Source organism: Rutidosis leptorrhynchoides, chromosome 4, assembly GCF_046630445.1.
Source record: "Rutidosis leptorrhynchoides isolate AG116_Rl617_1_P2 chromosome 4, CSIRO_AGI_Rlap_v1, whole genome shotgun sequence".
NCBI lineage: Eukaryota > Viridiplantae > Streptophyta > Magnoliopsida > Asterales > Asteraceae > Rutidosis > Rutidosis leptorrhynchoides.
In genome coordinates, this window is record NC_092336.1 from 38,156,035 (window position 1) to 38,178,449 (window position 22,415).

The following is a 22,415-nucleotide window of genomic DNA, read 5'->3' on the forward strand; positions in this document are numbered from 1 at the left end:
AATCTCATGTTAACCATATATGTAACATCCCGCATTTTTCCGTTAAATTATTTTAACGCCCGTCTTTTTCTTTTTAAATAATACCCTTCATATCTAGATTCGTATCCTTTGTTAAGTAACATTTTAAATATTCTCGTTATCGGATTTTTAATATCTCCCGTACTTCCGTGTAATTTAAAATAATTCGTTTGGTCAATTCACGCACCCGCAACCGAATGCGAGGGACTAGTTTCGCCATTGGAGCAAAGATGTGACTAGCTTGACTAGTCAACACCCACCTCCCCATTTTCCTTTTCATTTTCATTTTCATTTCCATTTTCTTTCTATACTTTCCAATTTTCTCTCAAACACCACTACAAAGAATCATCATCTAAATTCGGATTTGGAAGCTTCAACCAAAACAAAATACATATTTGGAATCCTCTCTTCATCCTCTTTAATTTGATACCAACTTCATCTCATTTGGGTAACTTTCTAAAATCACTAATTTTATGTGTTCTTGAGATTTTTGAGTTATAAAGTTGTTAATTAGTGTCTATGGCTCATTGTGATGTCGTGTATGTAATTTGTATGCTCGATTCGTTGTTTTTGGTGTAACTAGTTCAATATGAAAATTACTTGCTAAATCCTTGATTTTGGATGATCAAATGTTGTTAGATTGTTAAAGTGCATGTTTTAAAAAGTGTTACTAGTATCATTAGCTTCGTTTTGATGTATAGGGTGATTAAGGAAACTCCAAGAACATGATTAATGATTTTGTGAACTTGGATTAGGGTTTGATGAGCTTTACATGAACTTTTGATGCGTCAAATGCTATGAGATATTGTTGTTAAGTGTTTTGTTGCAATGTGTGTTTGATTACCTTCGAAACGGCATAACATACATGTAAATTGGTTGCCCGAATCATAAAATGCGTTTTTGGAACTTGAACTTTGATTATGAATGTTTAATTGTGGTTTTTGGTTGTTATAAGTGGAAGTTTGATTGATGATATGTGTTTAGTTGCATTCCTCGTCAAAATACCTTTCCAACGATGTATGATAGGCGTTATAAGTGTTTGCGGGTCAAGAGTTGTGTTAGAATTGGTTTTGGCTCGTGCATAGTTTGAAAGACAGAAAAATAGCTGAACTACAGGTCGCGCGGCGCGCACCCTACCCCGCGCGGCGCGCCAAATGGCCTGGACAGATTCTGACCTCCATGTCCCTTTTAACGTGAAATGTTTGACTAGCTACCGACCTCCGATTCACATGAAACTTGTTTTAATATACTTGTATATGAATAATTAGCATGGAAAATTTGTCCGGGACCCGACCCGAACATGTTGACTTTTTCGTTGACTTTGACCCGACCAAGTTTGACTTTTTGTCAAACTTAACCAATTAATTATGCAATCTTCCTAACATGCTTTTATACTTGTATCTTGCATGAAACTTGACAATTTGCTTCACATGCTATATTAATCGAGTCGTATTGAGCCATAGGACTAATTGAACATCTTTGACCCTTCGTGACTATCGTTATTGATACAACCTAATTGTTTAGGTCGAGACTAGCATTGTTCTTTGCACGTTTACTTGTTGAAGTACTATTTCACTCTTGCAATCAAAGGTGAGATCATAGTCCCACTTTTACTCTTTTTGAACTTATATTTGGGATGAGAAAACATAAACGATTCTTTTGAACTAAGTGAACACAAGAACGGGAAAACAAACATTCTACATACGAGTTTAGAACAAAAAGCCTCAATTCGATTATCATTAGTTACACTTGACGGGTGTAAGCGAGAACTTATGTTATATGGCCATATGGGTTTGACAACCCTCATCTTTGACGGTTCGCTACCGTCTACGGATGAAATATATTTTCGAGAATCAGTGTTTGTTCTAGCACTATGGATGGGGTATACAATGGATGGAATGTTAAGCTTTGATAATTGGGTGCTCGTGAATATTAACTTTTAGAATGTATTACTATTATTTCAACTTTGCAAACCTTGTGGTTCGACTTACTTACTTTTACTCACTTACTTACTTAAACCTATGATTTCACCAACGTTTTCGTTGACAGATTTCTATGTTTTTCTCAGGTCTTGCACGATATGTGATACATGCTTCCGCTCACTATTTGATACTTGCATTGGATGTCGAGTATACATGCATTACTTGGAGCGTCTTTTGACTTTACTTTAAACCGTGTCGCCTAGATTTCAAATGTACTTATAACCTTGTAACTTAACTTTTGGTTGAACAATTCTTGTAAACTTTGAAAACAATCTTTATTTTGAAATGAGGGTGACATATTTTGGTCAAACATTGTCATAAAGACTTATGACCAGGTAATGGGACCCACGTAGTCGACGCCGTCACTTGACGATTTGTCGGGGTCGCTACAAGTGGTATCAGAGCCTTGGTTGTAGGGATTTAGAGTTCAATTGTGTTCACCCCGAGTCATAGGGTACATAGGTGAATCTAGACTACAACCGGCATATAGACTGAAGTAGGAATTACTTGACTATTTGTGCATTTATACTCGAACTCTTCTATCATATCTAACTCGTATTCGATCTTGATCTTACGTTGATAAATTTTGTTGACGCGCCACCTTGACTTTATGAAGTAATGTTAAATGCACATGAGAATCAGGGTAATATAATTTCCGGGATTATATTACGGTGATTCACATGGACGTTCCGACATTATGACATAAAGAATTTAAGGCGAGTCAAGGAAAAATTTTCTCTATATCCTTATTCCATATCACGGTTAGTATTGTTAAGAATACTAATCAACGATATTCTTGTGTCTTGAAGGAACAATGGCTCACCAAGGTCAACACAATACCCCTCTCGAAACTCTAGAACAAGCTCTTCAACGAATGATAACCACCGCCGTGGGTACGGCCGTGGCCGATCACTTTTCCAACAACACCAATCGTGGAGCCGGTAATTCAAGCGAAGGTTGCTCCTACAAGAACTTCATGAAGTACAACCCTCCCACTTTCGATGGAACCGGAGGACCGGTTGTTCTCACCCGATGGTTTGAACAAATGGAGATCGTTTTTAACACAAGCGGTTGTCGAGACCAAGATAAGGTCAAGTTTTCCACCCTCACTTTCACCGGCATTGCTCTTTCGTGGTGGAACAAGTACGTACAATCGGTGGGTATCGATGAAGCCCACACACTCTCATGGACCGAATTAAGAGAGAGAATGATCACCGAATATTTTCTGCGCGACGAGACTCGAAGGCTCGAACAGGGTCTAAGGAATTTAAGAACGGTCGGGAATGACCTCGGAGCTTATAATCAACGGTTTACCGAACTAGTCTCAATGTGTCCAAATCTCATGACTCCCGAATCCCTAAGAGTCGAACTTTACATGGATGGCCTCCCTAAGAGCATTCAACACGGGGTAATGGCATCCCAACCCACTAACCTACAAGAGGCTTTAACAAAGGCCCACCAAACTTTAGAAACGGTGAATGAAATGGAAGCACCGGTACGAATGGTCAAGAACCACCCGGGTAACAACAAAAGAAAATGGGAAGCCTCGCAACCAAGCAACCACAACAATAACAACATCTCCAAGAAGCCTTTCACCCCCGGCGGCAAGAAGGGGTATGCCGGAACCCTACCTCACTGTAACAAGTGTCGCAAACATCATTTTGGTGAATGTGGCAAACCATTTTGCGTCAAGTGTCAAAGAAGTAGCCATGTGGCCCATGTCTGTAAGGGTACCGTTACCGTCGCTCGAAGGGTGCCCAACGCACACAGGACGGGTGCATGCTTTGAGTGTGGCCAACTGGGTCATTTTAGGAATGTGTGCCCAAAGAAGAAATCAACCTCAACGCACGCCATTGAACTTTCAACATCGACACCTAGGATGCCCGAGACGACGATGGACTAGTCACGGGTACGTTTCTTCACAACAAACCGTATACTTCATACTTGTTCGATTCGATTACCGCTAGACGTTTTACAACCAAGACTTTGACTTGTACTCATTACCTTCCATCTTTTTCCCTAGATACTATTTAGGCGATTTAAGCGACCCACGGAAAAATATTGTGTGCCTATAAATATTATCGGAGGATATACGTTAAGAAATTGAACTCGACACCAATAGAACTAAGGAACTCAAAACCTATTCATTAAGGAGAAATTGTTGCCCTACATTTATGTATAGATTATTGTGAACTAAGAAATTTTCGGTTGGAAACCGATACCCTCTCCCTCGCATCCATGACCTCATGATTATTTGCACGAATCCCGTATGTTCCAAATCGACCTCCGTTCCGGTTATCATCAATTGGGGGTTAAGTGAGACGATGTCTCCTAAGCCACTTTCCGAACTCGCAACGTTAGTTGTAAATCTCTCTTAGTACCGTTTGATTTATTTAGGGCTCGCCCGTATCCATAAACCTCTTGAACCGCGTATGCAAATTCATATAGACTAATCTGTTATCGTATTTATAGATGACATCTTAACTTATTCAAGTAAAGAAGGAAAACGAACAACATCACCATCTTAAGCTCGAACTTTTGAGAAAAGAGCAACTCTATACCAAATTCTCCGAGTGAGAATTTCTGTTGAACGAAGTCCAATTTTCTAGACCATGATGTTAATGGTCAAGGCATTACAATCAATCTCGAAATCAAGCCACATGTAATCAGGAAACTCTCCCAACTCAGACTTATATTCGTAAAAATATTAGATCTCACCGGTTGTTACCGAAGATTCATTTCTGACTTTTCTCGTGTGTTATCGCCAAGAAAAAGCCGTGCGCCTGCGGGCAAAGCGGACAATATTGTGGTCATGTTAAGCTGGGGTGTTACAGAATGGTATCACACGGTGTCACACGACTTTTAAACTCGTTAACTCACTAAGGAAAACTCTAAACCTCTCCGTGTTCGAACCTTGAGCGTGATTCTTCACACCAACATTTCTAGTTAAAATCGTATAGCAACAGATAGAACTCGAACATGGAAATATTTCTATTTGAACGCCGAAAGGCATACTCTCTCGACTCAAAAATCAACATAACTAAAATTCGTTATTTTACACGAAGAATTCGAATACTAAATTGTGGATCCGATCAATCTTCTCGTCATCACGTACCACACTACATACCTCTGTTATTTCACCGTCACCGTCTGATATTACTGGAATTTAAGATAGCACACAATCCAACGATACTTCACTCTTCTTTGACTTAACGCCCTTGTGTTTCTGATAATCGGTCAACTATTATTCAACCCCGAACTATACAACTACGTGTACTACCTCGTTTCTCTTTCAGACTTCAACTTTTGACAACTAGAGGCACGTTATGGCAACCTCGAGATGTAAACTCATCCTATTCTAAGTCCTCATTTCACTACTATCTTTACCGTTCGCATTTCCGTTTAAAGAAACTCCTTGTAACATTTCTCCATGGATAGAGAAACTCCTCATATTACATAAGTATTCGCCACGAGGGTGAATAGTCCTAACGAACATTTTTCGAACCCTAACTAACTTGTTCAAACGTATCTTAAGAGATTCTATTCCAACACGGTGTATCTTTGTCAATTATTCCGTATTGAAATACTCGTTTCACTTCTAGTTTTACAAGGAACCTTGGGAACCCGCTTAGACATGAGTACCGCGTACCACCCACAAACTGACGAACCGAGCAAACGAACGATTTACGTCTTGGAAAGACATGTCACAAACTCGTATTGTCACCTTTAGTAGATCACTCTTACAACAGTAGTTACCACTCGTGTGTTCACGCGCACTTTCCGAAACCCTATATGACCGCTAATGTCATACCCCTGTTCATTTAACCAAAGCATCAACCACCGAAATCTGAACTCCATCAAGAAACAACAATTGAAATCATTCAAATCCGAGGAGGGCTCGAGACGATCCGTAGTCGCCAAAAGAGTTATACCAAACTTAGATGAAAACCTCACAAATCCCAGTGTGTAACCGCGTAATATTGAGAAACCGCACCTTGGAAAGGTGTAATCCATTTTGGGAAATCGAGAAAGGCTATAGCCGCAATATTGAACCTTTTGAAACCTTGGGGCGTATTGGAACCGCTTCCTACCGTTTAGAACTTCCGACTCAATTAAGTTTCCGTTTACCTTACATTTCGTGTAACAAACATAGAAACGTGTCCTGCGGAACAGGAACGTGCAATTCTTCTAAATGCACCAACTATTGAAGACAAACTTCTCTTCATAGGAAAACCAGTTGAAACCGGGGATCGTAAAAATCCAAATTCATGAGAACACTCAAGGACGTACCTTCACTTATTCATAGCATTGACATCTCCGGTCTCGAGTGAGAGGCATCGATTATTATTTTCCAACTAAATTTCGGGACGAAATTTCTTTTGAGGTGTGGATAATGTAACATCCCGCATTTTTCCGTTAAATTATTTTAACGCCCGTCTTTTTCTTTTTAAATAATACCCTTCATATCTAGATTCGTATCCTTTGTTAAGTAACATTTTAAATATTCTCGTTATCGGATTTTTAATATCTCCCGTACTTCCGTGTAATTTAAAATAATTCGTTTGGTCAATTCACGCACCCGCAACCGAACGCGAGGGACTAGTTTCGCCATTGGAGCAAAGATGTGACTAGCTTGACTAGTCAACACCCACCTCCCCATTTTCCTTTTCATTTTCATTTCCATTTTCTTTCTATACTTTCCAATTTTCTCTCAAACACCACTACAAAGAATCATCATCTAAATTCAGATTTGGAAGCTTCAACCAAAACAAAATACATATTTGGAATCCTCTCTTCATCCTCTTCAATTTGATACCAACTTCATCTCATTTGGGTAACTTTCTAAAATCACTAATTTTATGTGTTCTTGAGATTTTTGAGTTATAAAGTTGTTAATTAGTGTCTATGGCTCATTGTGATGTCGTGTATGTAATTTGTATGCTCGATTCGTTGTTTTTGGTGTAACTAGTTCAATATGAAAATTACTTGCTAAATCCTTGATTTTGGATGATCAAATGTTGTTAGATTGTTAAAGTGCATGTTTTAAAAAGTGTTACTAGTATCATTAGCTTCGTTTTGATGTATAGGGTGATTAAGGAAACTCCAAGAACATGATTAATGATTTTGTGAACTTGGATTAGGGTTTGATGAGCTTTACATGAACTTTTGATGCGTCAAATGCTATGAGATATTGTTGTTAAGTGTTTTGTTGCAATGTGTGTTTGATTACCTTCGAAACGGCATAACATACATGTAAATTGGTTGCCCGAATCATAAAATGCGTTTTTGGAACTTGAACTTTGATTATGAATGTTTAATTGTGGTTTTTGGTTGTTATAAGTGGAAGTTTGATTGATGATATGTGTTTAGTTGCATTCCTCGTCAAAATACCTTTCCAACGATGTATGATAGGCGTTATAAGTGTTTGCGGGTCAAGAGTTGTGTTAGAATTGGTTTTGGCTCGTGCATAGTTTGAAAGACAGAAAAATAGCTGAACTACAGGTCGCGCGGCGCGCACCCTACCCCGCGCGGCGCGCCAAATGGCCTGGACAGATTCTGACCTCCATGTCCCTTTTAACGTGAAATGTTTGACTAGCTACCGACCTCCGATTCACATGAAACTTGTTTTAATATACTTGTATATGAATAATTAGCATGGAAAATTTGTCCGGGACCCGACCCGAACATGTTGACTTTTTCGTTGACTTTGACCCAACCAAGTTTGACTTTTTGTCAAACTTAACCAATTAATTATGCAATCTTCCTAACATGCTTTTATACTTGTATCTTGCATGAAACTTGACAATTTGCTTCACATGCTATATTAATCGAGTCGTATTGAGCCATAGGACTAATTGAACATCTTTGACCCTTCGTGACTATCGTTATTGATACAACCTAATTGTTTAGGTCGAGACTAGCATTGTTCTTTGCACGTTTACTTGTTGAAGTACTATTTCACTCTTGCAATCAAAGGTGAGATCATAGTCCCACTTTTACTCTTTTTGAACTTATATTTGGGATGAGAAAACATAAACGATTCTTTTGAACTAAGTGAACACAAGAACGGGAAAACAAACATTCTACATACGAGTTTAGAACAAAAAGCCTCAATTCGATTATCATTAGTTACACTTGACGGGTGTAAGCGAGAACTTATGTTATATGGCCATATGGGTTTGACAACCCTCATCTTTGACGGTTCGCTACCGTCTACGGATGAAATATATTTTCGAGAATCAGTGTTTGTTCTAGCACTATGGATGGGGTATACAATGGATGGAATGTTAAGCTTTGATAATTGGGTGCTCGTGAATATTAACTTTTAGAATGTATTACTATTATTTCAACTTTGCAAACCTTGTGGTTCGACTTACTTACTTTTACTCACTTACTTACTTAAACCTATGATTTCACCAACGTTTTCGTTGACAGATTTCTATGTTTTTCTCAGGTCTTGCACGATATGTGATACATGCTTCCGCTCACTATTTGATACTTGCATTGGATGTCGAGTATACATGCATTACTTGGAGCGTCTTTTGACTTTACTTTAAACCGTGTCGCCTAGATTTCAAATGTACTTATAACCTTGTAACTTAACTTTTGGTTGAACAATTCTTGTAAACTTTGAAAACAATCTTTATTTTGAAATGAGGGTGACATATTTTGGTCAAACATTGTCATAAAGACTTATGACCAGGTAATGGGACCCACGTAGTCGACGCCGTCACTTGACGATTTGTCGAGGTCACTACAATATATATATATATATATATATATATATATATATATATATATATATATATATATATATATATATATATATATATATATATATATCATCATGTCGTTTTTACAAGTTTTAACATTCGTGAATCGCCTGTCAACTCGGGTGGTCAATTGTCTACATGAAACTCATTTCAAATAATCAAGTCTTAACAAGTTTGATTGCTTAACATGTTAGAAATATTTAATCATGTAAATATCAATTTCATTATATATATATATATATATATATATATATATATATATATATATATATATATATATATATATATATATATATATATGAAAAAGTTCGGGTCACTACAGAAACAAGTTTTATAAATTATAGATGCCCTGAAGTATTCAAACATTTATTGATCAAAAATTCGGACATAGAGAACTGTGGTCGACCCACGGCTGACCGTGGTGTCGACCGTGTACCTTGTTCCTTTGAACCAAGGTACAGGGCATCCACGGTCTGACCTGTGATCGACTAAGGCCCCAGCAGTGCTCTTCCTGTATTTTTTAAATGACTCTTTTGGCTTGTTTATTTTATGTATTGGTCGTTTGCTAGAGATTGTGTAGGCTTGTGAATTGTGTTGTACTATATGTTGTTTAAGCACATAAGACTTGGTGTTATAATCAAAACAAAGTGGTTAACATTTAAATATTATCATTGGATCACTAACCAACAGAGGTAAAACCACACATAAAATTATTGCACTAAATTAAATGACTTTATCACACGAATCAAACAACTAATCATGATCAAAGCACTAAAGATTTAGCATGTATAGATTCGATCCACATAAAGCAGTTGTTTAAGATTTTAAAACTAAAAATTATTCTAAAGTAAAAAGTGTAAAAGTGAGAGTTTTGTAATTAAACTAATGACGAAAAGTAAATAAATGAAATTTAGGTATTAAAGAGCAATGTTCACTTGCATGCTTAACAATTATGGTGGATTGTCTCTAACAGTTAAAGCCAATTAAATGTCCAATAATTATAATTCAATCTCTCAAACTTGACTAACTCACATTAATCTTGCTTAAAAAATCAACTATATAATGATTAAGTCACTAAGATTCTATCTGGATTAAAATCACTTAAAAATTTCTAATTACAAAGATCACTCAATGTTATTATCATGATTATGAAGTCAAATTACCATTCAATCACCAATTACACTCACATGCAATTGTCTAGATCACCTAAGTGTTGAAGTACAACCTGTTTATCACCAACTATCTCACAACAACTAGTCAACAAGTCATATAATTGAATTCAAGCAATACGTTCATAACAATGGATCAATGAAAGAACTCAATAACAAAATTAATAAATTAAACATCATAATCCATAATATAAGACAATCCAACACATAAAAGTTTCATAATCAAACAAATATTAAAGGTTTAGCTAGACATATTCATGAAAGAAACAGTCAAAATCATAAATACAAAAGAATTCATAATAATCTCATAAAAATTGATGAAAACTTGAGTACCAATGTTGATAGATGTCCGAATCTTTAATCCTAAATGAAAAGTGTAACACCGGCCATTTTTTTTTACAACACATCGGAAGACTTTACTAATAAACACAATATAAGTCACTTCATTACATTAATTCGTGTAATTAAGTTTAAGTTTACACAACGGTGTTACGTTATTACAAAACATTATTTAAACAAAAGTCCACATCAGAGTAGGGTTGTCAAACATGTCTTTTACATTAGCACCCATCCCGACTAGCAGTATCTAAACCTGCAAGGGGGAAAATGTGGGGGATTAGCGCACCGCTAAGTGAATGGAATCTATCTATTAGATATAGCTTAAGCCACACACAAGCTATATACTAACAACAACACATGCTAACTACCAACTAGCATATAATAAGGCAATACGAGGATCGGCGGCTTGTACGAGCACACGACTCTCAGCTGATCGGGCCTGAGTCTACCGATAGTCCCTGCTACTCAATTCACAGTATAGTTATCCAGATGCAGGGGATGCATCGTTCACACTATACTCCACAATCAGTAGCCTATGGACCCAACCTCCCCTAGGCACGGTTGACCTCATACGGACTCTAACCTCTCCTAGGCACGGTCTCGAGTCCCCAGTCTCCCTAGGTCCGACTGGTGTCATTCACACAGTGTACACATAATTTACACACAACAACAGGCATACTATATTATTCTAACATGGCAATCCCTACACTATGCATGGTAAAAGATTCAACCACAGTATCAAGTTATGCTACTTAAACTCTATCCGGAGATAGACCCACTCACCAATTACCAGCAACTGCTCAGTTATTATTTCTGAGCTTCCTCCGTGTTCTTATCTCCTGAGAACAACAAAAACCAAGTTAGAATAGTGTTCCCATCAAAATTAGACACACTGACAGCACATTTCAGCAAATTAGTAAAAAAGCATTCGCTAAAAATTCATGCTTAACACTTATGCATTTTCAAAATTTACATCCTGAAAATCATAAAAACACACGGGCATCATAACGGCTATAAATCAACACTTAGTAAAATATTTACTGCCAAAAGACCAGCGGTCGATGGTCTCATCCATCTGCCGATCGTCAACACACCATCGGTCGATGGTCTCCCCCAATCGGTCGATCGTCAAAATTACATCTGCTGGTCAAAAGTCATACACTATCGTTCGATAGTCTTATCAACCGGCCGATCGTCCCTCACCATCGGTCGATGGTCAACGACCATCGGCCGAAGGTAGTTCATCAGCTGCAACAGCAGCAAAGTGACGGGTTTCACACCCAAATCACCAAATCTCGACCTAGGACTCGTTTAGGACCCAAAATCTGAACACATCTTTTATAATAAACGTTTTGAGACATAAACCCACAAAATTTACGCTAAAACAACATCAATTTAAGCACTTTTGACCCAAAAATCACTTTTAACAAAACTCACCTTCAAACTCAATTTACACACTGATTTGGACATGAAATTTGACAAATCTTACCATGATAGACTCACAACAACACAAGGAATCAGTTTCTTGACTCAATTCAAGAACCAAATCGAGATTGAGTGATTAGGGTTTTTAAAGAGGTGAATGTTAGGTACAGGAGTGAAGAAGACATTTCTGGAAACATAACAAAATGAGTTGGTCAAGGCTTAAATATTTATGTTAAACACAATACCCCATCACCCACGGGTATTTACCGGTTATCTGATATCTTTCGCACAAGATTAAGTAACCCAAACGAGGTCCAAATAAAATAAACAAACCTATTCTGGGACCCTTATCACAAACTGGTCACAACACAAATATAATAAAACACTAATAAAATAATTAAAATAAAAGCACTTAAGACTAAGCACAAACCCTAAGGGCAAAATAGTCAACTTACAACTAGCCCGGGTTTCAGTCTGTTACAAAAAGCCCTTCAGAATTGGTGAAGAATGACTTTTGAATTGCCAAAATCGCCCAACTCTAGCTCTTGTTCCGTAAAAATTAGGGTATATCCCAAACTGAATCGTGCTGAAATTTATACATAGGCTCACAATCGCGAGCCATATTGTGCTTCCCTCCTCGCGATCGTAAGGCATCCAGTTTGGGTGTTTCGCGATCGCTTTTCTCTTTCACGGTTAGCGAACTTTCTTTCGACTTGCATCTCGCGACTGGTGACCAATATCTCGCGATAGCGAGGTCTGAAACTCCATTTTTAGCTTGAAAAATCACTTTAATTTTTGGCGTTAACCCTGGTTCGAACTTAAAACTTTATATATGACTTTTTTTGCCCCGAAACACTCTAAAATATCCAAAAAATCATCAACTAACACCGTGATGCTAATAGGCGTTAATCTTCAACTATAATCATCATAAAATGTTAATCCCTTAACATAAAATTAACGACCGATATTGCGAAGAATAAAATGTATAAATCGAACAATATCAAATTCCACTCACAATTGAACTTTGCTTGTCCAAGTAAGTATATGTTCAAATAATAAAAATCAATGCAAAAGTAAACATACACGAAGAGACTATTTACTTCAGAAAATGTAAAACTATTCAAAACTTTATTAAAAATAATATAATCATCATGAAAATAGTTTACTTGATAAGGCTACTTACTTGAGGAAATGTAAAACTATTCAAAAATTTATTTGCTTATTTGATAGTGTGTGACCAAAAGAGTTTGATGTGCAAATCAATTTTATATTCAATAATACGCTTACATAGAAGTCATGCTTGACGGTGTGTTTGATTTAACAAATCAAAAAACAAACTTAAAAAATGGATGCAATAATCATTGAAAGATGATATGCACAGCTTTATGTGTTATGTTTATTATTAATAAATCCATTGTTCCCATGTTACATAATTATTCTCCTTGATAATTTAAGTGAATAAAGCTAAGATAAAACTTATTAATAAAAATGGAAAGGTAATTAGGGGAGGTGTATTCATGAACCTAATTCGCTGGCCTTATGTTCATATTTTATGATCTTTTCCATGATCATATTATTGACATAAGTGTGGATTAAGTCATTCTTTTCTAAACTCGCAAGTCATGGACATTTATTTATGTAACTGAACACAAAAAACCATGATATCTTCTATTTCTATTAAGTATTAATAACAATCATGTATTTGACTACTTTCTCTTACAACCAAATCATTTTTTGTTCCCATTTCTTATCTTCTTCAATATATATCAATGACACAAAGTATATTTACTCATATACTAAAAAAATATCGCGAAAAGTAACTTTGGGTATTCTTTTTTTTTTTTTTTTTTTCCTAATAGATAAGATTTTCATCATCAAGAAATAAGTGCAACACAAGGACTTCTAATATGGACATGATTAAGGACATCCATCACAGAAACATGTGAGATGATTTCTAAGTATATGAAATGGATGAGTACTTTTTTCTAGATAATACTCTGCTTAACCATCATAGTCGTTTCGATACCAACACATATGGTTTCATTACCAATATAAAAAATATTAAGAAGTTTTAATGATGATTTATATATTGGTCAAATCAAAACAAACAAAAACATTATCATGTCACCCTTGAACACACGGCTACACAATGTCACTACTCAATCTATCCAAGTGGTTTTACACAACATACTTTTTAGTTGTCGTTTATATTTATCTAAGTTCACTTAACAGAGAACTAAGTGAATCTCATTATTAGGGTAAATCGTAGTTTTGGCGAGTTAGATTCCATCTGAAATTAAGTTAATCTTATTAATCATTATTACGTATATAAACCACGTAATAAAATTTCAAAAATGTAACAATAGGTGTTAAAGATAAATGATAAACAAGATACTGTAATAATTTCAAATGGGCAGTATCGTAACGGGTTGTCTTCAATGACACTTCGGTTTATCGGAGTAATTTATTTGATTTCATTAGAATGTAGTCTTTTAATTGGCTAAAAAACAGAAGAAATTAGTTTCAAATTGTAACTCTTGACTTATGAGCCCTTTGTAATTCTCTAATCTCTAGCTCCTTACTAGTTTAATTTTGTAATTCTCTGCTCTCTAGCTCCTTACTAGTTTATTTTTATAAATAAATATACTTTCCTCTAAAAAAAAATATATTGTAATAATTTACAATGGTAGATACTTTATAATTATTTTGGTGACGATAGATGAATCTAGTTTTTTTTTTTTTTTTTTTGAAACGGCAAAATTTCATTAAATTAAAAAGCGAACCCCTAGAAAAGAGCTAGAAAGGCAAACAAATTGACCCTCTAGCAACGAGCTAGAAACTCAATATATACAACGGGCATAAAAGCCAAGTATTGTATTTTTTATTTTTATTTTTTGAAAAGCAAGAGATTATATTAAGTACCACGAAACAAAGTACACGAGATACAAAATTACAAAGACACGTTGCTAAGATCGCAACATGAAAAAGGTAACACGACAATAAATTATTAAACCATTTATGTCAATCTAACTTATGATTTTTAATTCTTCCAAGTGTTCCAGTTTACGACCTTAGCCTTATATCAAAGCCAAGCAATTGGTATGTTGGGAAAATCAGTCTAAGGGTGTGTTTGGATGAAAGTAGCTGGAGCTGGAGCTTGTAGCTGGAACTGGAGCTTATTTTTTAAGCTGGTAGCTGGAGCTTATTATTTTTTTATAAGTGTTTGGTAAACTAGCTGGAGCTTATTTTCCAGTTCATAAGCTCTACTTTTTTTCATAAGCTACTAAAAGTAACTTATTTTTTCAGAGCTTATGATTTTCATAAGCTCAACTTTTTTTCTCTACCAAACGAAGCTTATGACTTGGAGCTTATTAAATCATAAGCTCAAGCTCCTATAAGCTCCCATAAGTTCCAACAAGCTCGTCACCCAAACACACCCTAAGCTTTTTGTAATAAAGCCTAAATAAGAAGTAGAAGCAAATTTTATTGATAGAACGTTTACGTCAACGCCAAATTTTGACTCTTTCTTCTAATTAGTCGTGAAAGTTCCGAGCATAAAAACGCATATGTCGGAATCAAACAAAAGGTCCGATCGTCTGAGGACAAGAAAATAAAAATTTGAGGTGATACTCACACACAAATTTTTTGATTCATACACACCAAATTTATTAATTTGTCCTTACTTACAATAATAGTGGTTCAACTCTCTGAATAAAGCTAAGGATATAATTTTAGTTTTATAGTAAAAAGTGTGTATAAATCAAAAACTGGCGTATGAATATCACCTTCTAATAAAAATATATGGATTAAAGTTAGCTAGAAATATTATGGTGATTAAATATTTAATTAGTGTGGTGGGTGGATTAGAGTGGAGGGTCACATGGGGTGTGGGGGAACCAGCCAATTTCTAATTGTTCATTAATTCTAATTAATTTAATACCGAGTAATTAACTAAAAATAATGTTTTCATTTCAACGTTAACGGCTTAACCGCGACGGCTTGCTTGTCAGTAAGGTCAACTCCTTATTTACCATCAACACTCACGTGATTCTTTCTATAATATACGGAGTACTTCCTAACACTTGTGACTTGTGATTTGTGAAACAAGAAAATGTTCACATTTTCCCTTCATCCATGTAAAATATACTGGTACTAATTACTAAATTTGTTTCATAATGACTACGTATAGATTTAAACCTTACAAAGATCAAATATCAAATATAATCTTGAGTTGCATGTAAAAAAGTAGAACACAAAATGTAATTAATTCAATTATATCGCATACCAGAGTCGGTCCGGAGAATTTGGATGCCCAGTGCGAACATCTCAAAAATATGCCCCGCCCCCCTCAAAATATAAGATAGTAATAGCACAACACGAATATTTAGAGGTTTGGAACAGTGGCGGATCTAGAATTGGGAGTCACTGGTGTCACCGGTTAAAACCCTCAAAAAATTCTACTACATGGTTTATTTTAACGGTGCCACACAAAAAAGTTTACACTATCCAGTGGTGTCACTAGTTAAAAACTTAAAAAAAATTTCACTACATCACGTTTTTCAGGGTCGTCCCGTGCAACCACTCGGAATATAATAGATCCGCCCCTCGTTTGGAACGTAGTCAAGATAGGCGGCTCATCTCACGCCGATTTTTATTTAACAAATACAATTCAAATACACATGTTCGGAACTACAAACACCTTAAATGATGTCTACGTGCATTTTTTGATGCAAAAACTTCTGTAGACTTGTAAAACCACCGAAGCAGAAGAAAAAATTGAAACCGAATTGAATGATTTTCCATTGATTGTTGCAGAAATATTAAAAAAATCAAAACTCAATAAAGCTTATTCAAAGAACTAAAGAGGCAAATTGGGAGAAAAATGAATCGAATATATAAAATCATGGTGGAGTCATGGAGATTATTTATGGTATTGTATAGAAGAGATCAAAAGAAATTGATTATCTTGATTTGGAAATCGTCGAATTGATGAGGATGAGGACAGAGGACGTTTGGATGCTCTATTGATACTGATACGACGAATCAATTATAATATGTATTTAATTTTTAGCTTCCAGTCCCGATTTGATATAATGATATGGAATGGTGGGCTTTTTTTAGTTTTTGTAAAACAATTATTATTTATATAAGCTAAGATGTTGAGCTTAATGAACCTAGTATATATGAAACTGAACTAATACTATGATGCCCTTTGAATTATGTTGCCCAGGTGCGGTTGCACCTTCAGCCCCGCCCAGAGTTTGGCCCTGTCGCATACATATACGGAGTAAATAATTAAATTTTTCTATTTTACTCGTAGTAAAATAAACATGAAATTTTTATCCATTTGTTAACGTCTAACGTATGATGACATATAGTAAGATGTACGTTTTACTATATTTTGTACATGTCTCGATCTAGAAATTAACGAGCTTGCTATATCATGATCATTTTTAACTTATCCAACTAATAGTCTATCTGGATTACCTTTTGAAATGCTCGTTGCTTTACATAATTAACAAGTGAGCGTATATATTACGGAAGTTTATACTTAAAAAGAATGTGATGAGGATTAGTTGTAAAAGAAAAAAAGGAGAGAAAGCGCTTAAACTTTTTTATCCACATAATCTAATAAATGTACTTAAGAGATACGAGTACATTTTACTTGTGTTATACTAACAACTAACGATAAAATGTATTAAATCTCTAATTATACACTAGAGCATTATTAACTTCGATCTACTTATATATTATAATTATTATTTTTAAAGATAACTCACCAACCTACTGTTTATTATTTTAACAATTTACAGCCGTAAATTAAAAATAACTAGTTGTGGAGCCCTCGCTTCGCGCCGGGGGATCCGTTTTGAATGCGAGTTAAAAAAAAAGTGTTGATCTATTTTGTAAAAAAAAAAAATTTCGACATCTAACATTGAAGGGTTGTTCCTTTGTGAAAGTTGATTCTTTTAGCGTTCGGTTTTTTTTTAAAGTTAGTTGATCTATTTTATAAAAAATAATATTTTTCGACATCTTTTGGTATCATTGAAGGGTTGTTCCTTTTATAAAAGTTGTTTTTTTATCGTTTGAGAAAAAAAAAAAGTAGCACAGTAGTAGCGTGGTTAGTGTTATTATTCAATATTTTTAGTGTTAGTGATGGGATAAATAATATTTTAGAATATAGGTATAAAATGGGGGGTTCGATTTGTATTTTAATGAAAGTTAGGGGGTTGGGTGTGTGAAAAATGAAATATTAAATAGTACTATAAAATGAGGGGGTTCGATTTGTATTTTAATGAAAGTTAGGAAGTTGAGTGTGTGAAAAATGAAATATTAAATAGTACTATTCATAACTAATAAGACAAATTTTGTCTATTAGTTATATTAGTAATAAGTATTTATGAATTTTCTATATAAATTAAAATATGAAAATAAATAAATAAATAAATATATATATATATATATATATATATATATATATATATATATATGTGTGTGTGTGTGTGTGTGTGTGTGTGTGTATATGTATATATATATATGTATATGTATATATATATATACATATATAGTGGACCAATCCATGGATAAGCACTAAATGAGGTACAAACTGGATAAGTAAAATTTCAAATTTTTTTATTTTAAAAAACGATCCTTTAATATGCAAATAGAAGAAAACGAAAAAATTTTAAAAAGTTTTTTAACAAAATCGTTCGAACATCGATGATGAATGGTAAACATCGATGATTAATGGTAAAATTAACCATTCATCTGTTTAATTTATCATTCTTTTTGTTCGCGATGAATGATAAAATTAATCAATGCTAAAAAAAAGCAGATTAATGGTTAATTTAACCATTCATCTATTTATGATGAATGATAAAAAAAACAGATGAATGGTTAATTTAACCATTCATCTGGTTTTTTTAACATTGATTAATTTTATCATTCATCGTAAACAAGATGAATGATAAATTAACCCGATGAATGGTTAATTTTACCATTCATCATCGATTTTTGAAAGATTTTGAACTTTTTTTTTATGAAAAAAATTGATTAGAGGTGCATTTTAATGCAGATTTATGAATGTAAAAAAAATTCAAAAAAAAAAAAATTTTATTTTGCGTATCCCGTTTGTATAATTTTATTCTTTTTCAGAAACTCGTCTAATTTATTGATTAATGTTGATTAATTAGTCAAAATAGTATAATTTAGTAGGTAAGTCGAATTTGATCAAGTTAATTTAAATTTAATTATAAAGTTAATTTATAATTTTGAAATATTAAAAAATTTAAATGATTATATTTATATTCCTAGATATTTACGTTATATTTATACTTATGTTAATAATTTTAATCTATAAATATATTATTTGTTATTTGTTGAGTAATTTATATTCTCTCAAGTTCACTTAAAGGAAATAAGTCAATAAAAAATGAGAGATAAAATACAACAACAACAACAACAACAACAATACCCAATCCCACGAGTGTAGGTTATGGGGGAGGTGGAGTGTAGACAATCATTCCTCGAATCCTAGATTAGAGGGAAGTCACTACTCCACCCGCGGGTATAGAACCCGCGACTAGATAAGATCGTCCCACCCTCTTCTCGAGAGCCAAGAGATTGCTTCCTAAAGGACCTCCGACCAAGAAAACTCATTAAAACGCTATAGTGCGGGCATGCGTACCTGTAAGAGTTATGTGCGCGTAGGAAGATGCAACCATACAAAGTAGCAAAAAAAAACACATATAACAGTAATGCACAGCAGTATGACAGATAGCATGAATAATATAATGCGCAGTAATATGTAATTTCCAGTACACACACGCACGCGCGCATGCGCACACACACACACACACACACATATATGCTCCCACACACACATAAGCATGGATAAAAACCTATAACTAAACATGCATACATAGAGATACAATCATAGGAATATATACCTAGGTACCTAAACAGACAAACATATACACTTAAATACATACATACATAATACAGATACAAACATATACACGGGACCCTATATATATCTTAAATAAAAACACATAGATACCGAGATGCAATACACATCTATACAGGCAAAACAGATACCATGTATATATATATATATATATATATATATATATATATATATATATATATATATATATATATATATATATATATATATATATACCACCCTTAAAAAAAAAAAATCTCTAGCGCCTATAAACAAGTTCAACATGCCTAAAAAAGAGTCTTACTCAATTACACTAATTCTACTCCTCCACAGGCTCCTATCAGAAGTCATGTCCTCCGTCAGTAGAAGCTCTTTCATGTCAAGCTTCAATCTATCCTCCAACCTACGTCTGGGTCTACCCCTTCTCCTTACGCCCCCAACAACGAGGGCCTCGACTCTCCTAACCGGGGCTAAAATGGGCGTCTTCTAACATGCCCAAACCATCTAAGTCGTCCTTCCCTCAGCTTGTTGGTTATGTTCCCAACTTCCAAGTTCTCCCTAAAAACTCCATTCGGTATCATATCTAGCATGGTCTTGCCACACGTCCACCTAAGCATCCTCATTTCTACCACCTCCATCCTCCTCTCTTGAGCTTTTGTCATTGGCCAACACTCTGATCCGTACAACATGGCTGATCTGATTGCCACCTTGTAGAATTTCCCTTTCAATTTGAGGGGTATCTTCTTGTCGCACAACACCCCTTTCGCTGCCCTCCACTTCAACCATCCTACTCGTATACGATGCGCCACGTCCTCATCTATCCTTCCCAATTTGTGAAGCATCGAGCCTAAATATCTAAAGGACTCTTGTGGAGGTAAAGTCTAATCCCCAATTCGGACATCCACTATATCCTCTTGTTCCTCTTCGCTCGTCTTGAAATCGCATCTAAGATACTCCGATTTAAGTCTGCTAATCTGTAGGCCATTTGATTCTAGGGCGATCCTCCATTGCTCTAGCCTTCTGTTAAGCTCATCCTGTGAATTCGAAACTAATACAATATCGTCGACGAATATTAGGCACCATGGGATGTCATCTTGTATCCTTTGAGTTAATTTGTCTAGGATCAAAGCGAAAAGATACGGGCTAAGGGACGATCCCTGATGTAAGCCTACCTCTACAGGAAAAAACTCTGTGTTTCCTACCGTCGTACGTACACGAGTCTTCGCCCCCTCGTACATATCTCTAATAGTTCTTATATATCTACATGGGACACCCCTAACATTAAGAGTCTTCCAAATCAGCTCGCGCGGGACACAATCATAAGCCTTTTCCAAGTCCAAGAACGCCATATGTAGGTTGTTTTGTTTTTCCCTATACTTCTCCATAAGGCTTCTAACGATGTGAATCGCCTCCATCGACGAGCGTCCTGGCATGAAACCGAATTGGTTCTCTGAAACATGTGTCTCGCGTCGGAGCCTCGTCTCAATCACTCTCTCCCAAAGCTTCATAGTATGGCTAAGTAACTTAATGCCTCTGTAATTACCACATATTTGCGCATCTCCCTTGTTCTTGTAAATGGGAATAACCTCACTGAGTCTCCATTCCATAGTCATCTTTGCACTTCTAAACGTCATGTTGAAAAGGTTTGTCAACCATCTAACCCCATCGTCTCCTAGGCACCTCCACACCTCGATCGGGATTTGGTCTGGTCCTACTGCTTTGTTTCTCCCCATCTTTCGTAAGGCCGTTCTAACTTCCTCATGGTTAATCCTCGTGCAGAAACAATTGTTTTGATATTCACGATCCTCATCGTGGAGTTCCCCGTTCTGCTCTGGTCTATCCCTACTGAAAAGGGATGCAAAATACTCTTCCCATCTTTTTCTAATAAGGTCTTCTCTCACTATACTTTGACCTACTTCATCCTTGATATATTTGACATAGACTAAGTCCTTGCCTCTTCGCTCCCTAGCTTTAGCTATTCTATATATGTCATTGGCTCCCTCCTTAGAGTCTAGTTTCCTATATAAATCTTCATAAGCTTTGTCTTTTGCAATTGCTAATGCCTTCTTTGCTTCTCTTTTAGCTTCTTTATATCTTTCTTCTACACTAGTCCTCTCTGCAGGCGTCCCTTCTCCAAAAGTAATGGCCTCCCTAAATCTCGTCTGCTTTAACGCGACTTTCGTTTGGACATCATCACTAAGCCACCACGATTCTCTATTACTCTTGTGGGCTGTCGATGTCCCTAATGTCACCCCTAAAGCTTCTTTTGCCGCCTCTCTAATAGTAGACGCCATGCGGTTCCATATATGGTCTACGTCAATAGGGGCTACGTTATCCCCTTCTACACTTAATCTATCAGCAACATTCGCTCTAAAAGTCTCCGCCTTCGCGCCATGTAGGTTCTTCCAAAGAATTCTATGTTGCACAACCGTGGCTGTAACGACCCTACTTTTTCCATTATCTTTTACCGTTAATTATTTAATGACCGTTAACTGTTATTCGTGCCACGTCATTTCTATGACCTATATTATTATTTTTATAATAATATATTAATTATTATGTGTTATATGAATATTTGTATTCATATCTTAAATTGTACGTTTCTACGTGTCGCGGATTTCTATCCGGCGAATCTTTTCGGTTTTCAAACCAACGGTCGAGCTTTTGGGATTTTTAAGTCCTAATTATTTTAAATATGATATTTTAATGTCATATGATCATATATAGTGTTTATATATTTTATTCGTCGCGTATTTGTTATCTC

The 22,415-nt window shown here is 35.4% G+C and overlaps 1 protein-coding gene across 1 annotated transcript; it reads right to left on the reverse strand.

Annotated features, from left to right (window-relative positions):
- Nucleotides 1-16,880: 16,880 nt before the first annotated feature.
- Nucleotides 16,881-21,945, reverse strand: LOC139840568 (uncharacterized). Its single transcript, XM_071830831.1, has 3 exons — nucleotides 21,195-21,945; nucleotides 20,932-21,077; nucleotides 16,881-16,973 (listed from the first exon to the last, which is right to left on the reverse strand). The coding sequence occupies exons 1-3, from the start codon at nucleotides 21,943-21,945 to the stop codon at nucleotides 16,881-16,883; spliced, it is 990 nt and encodes a 329-aa protein (XP_071686932.1).
- Nucleotides 21,946-22,415: the final 470 nt, after the last annotated feature.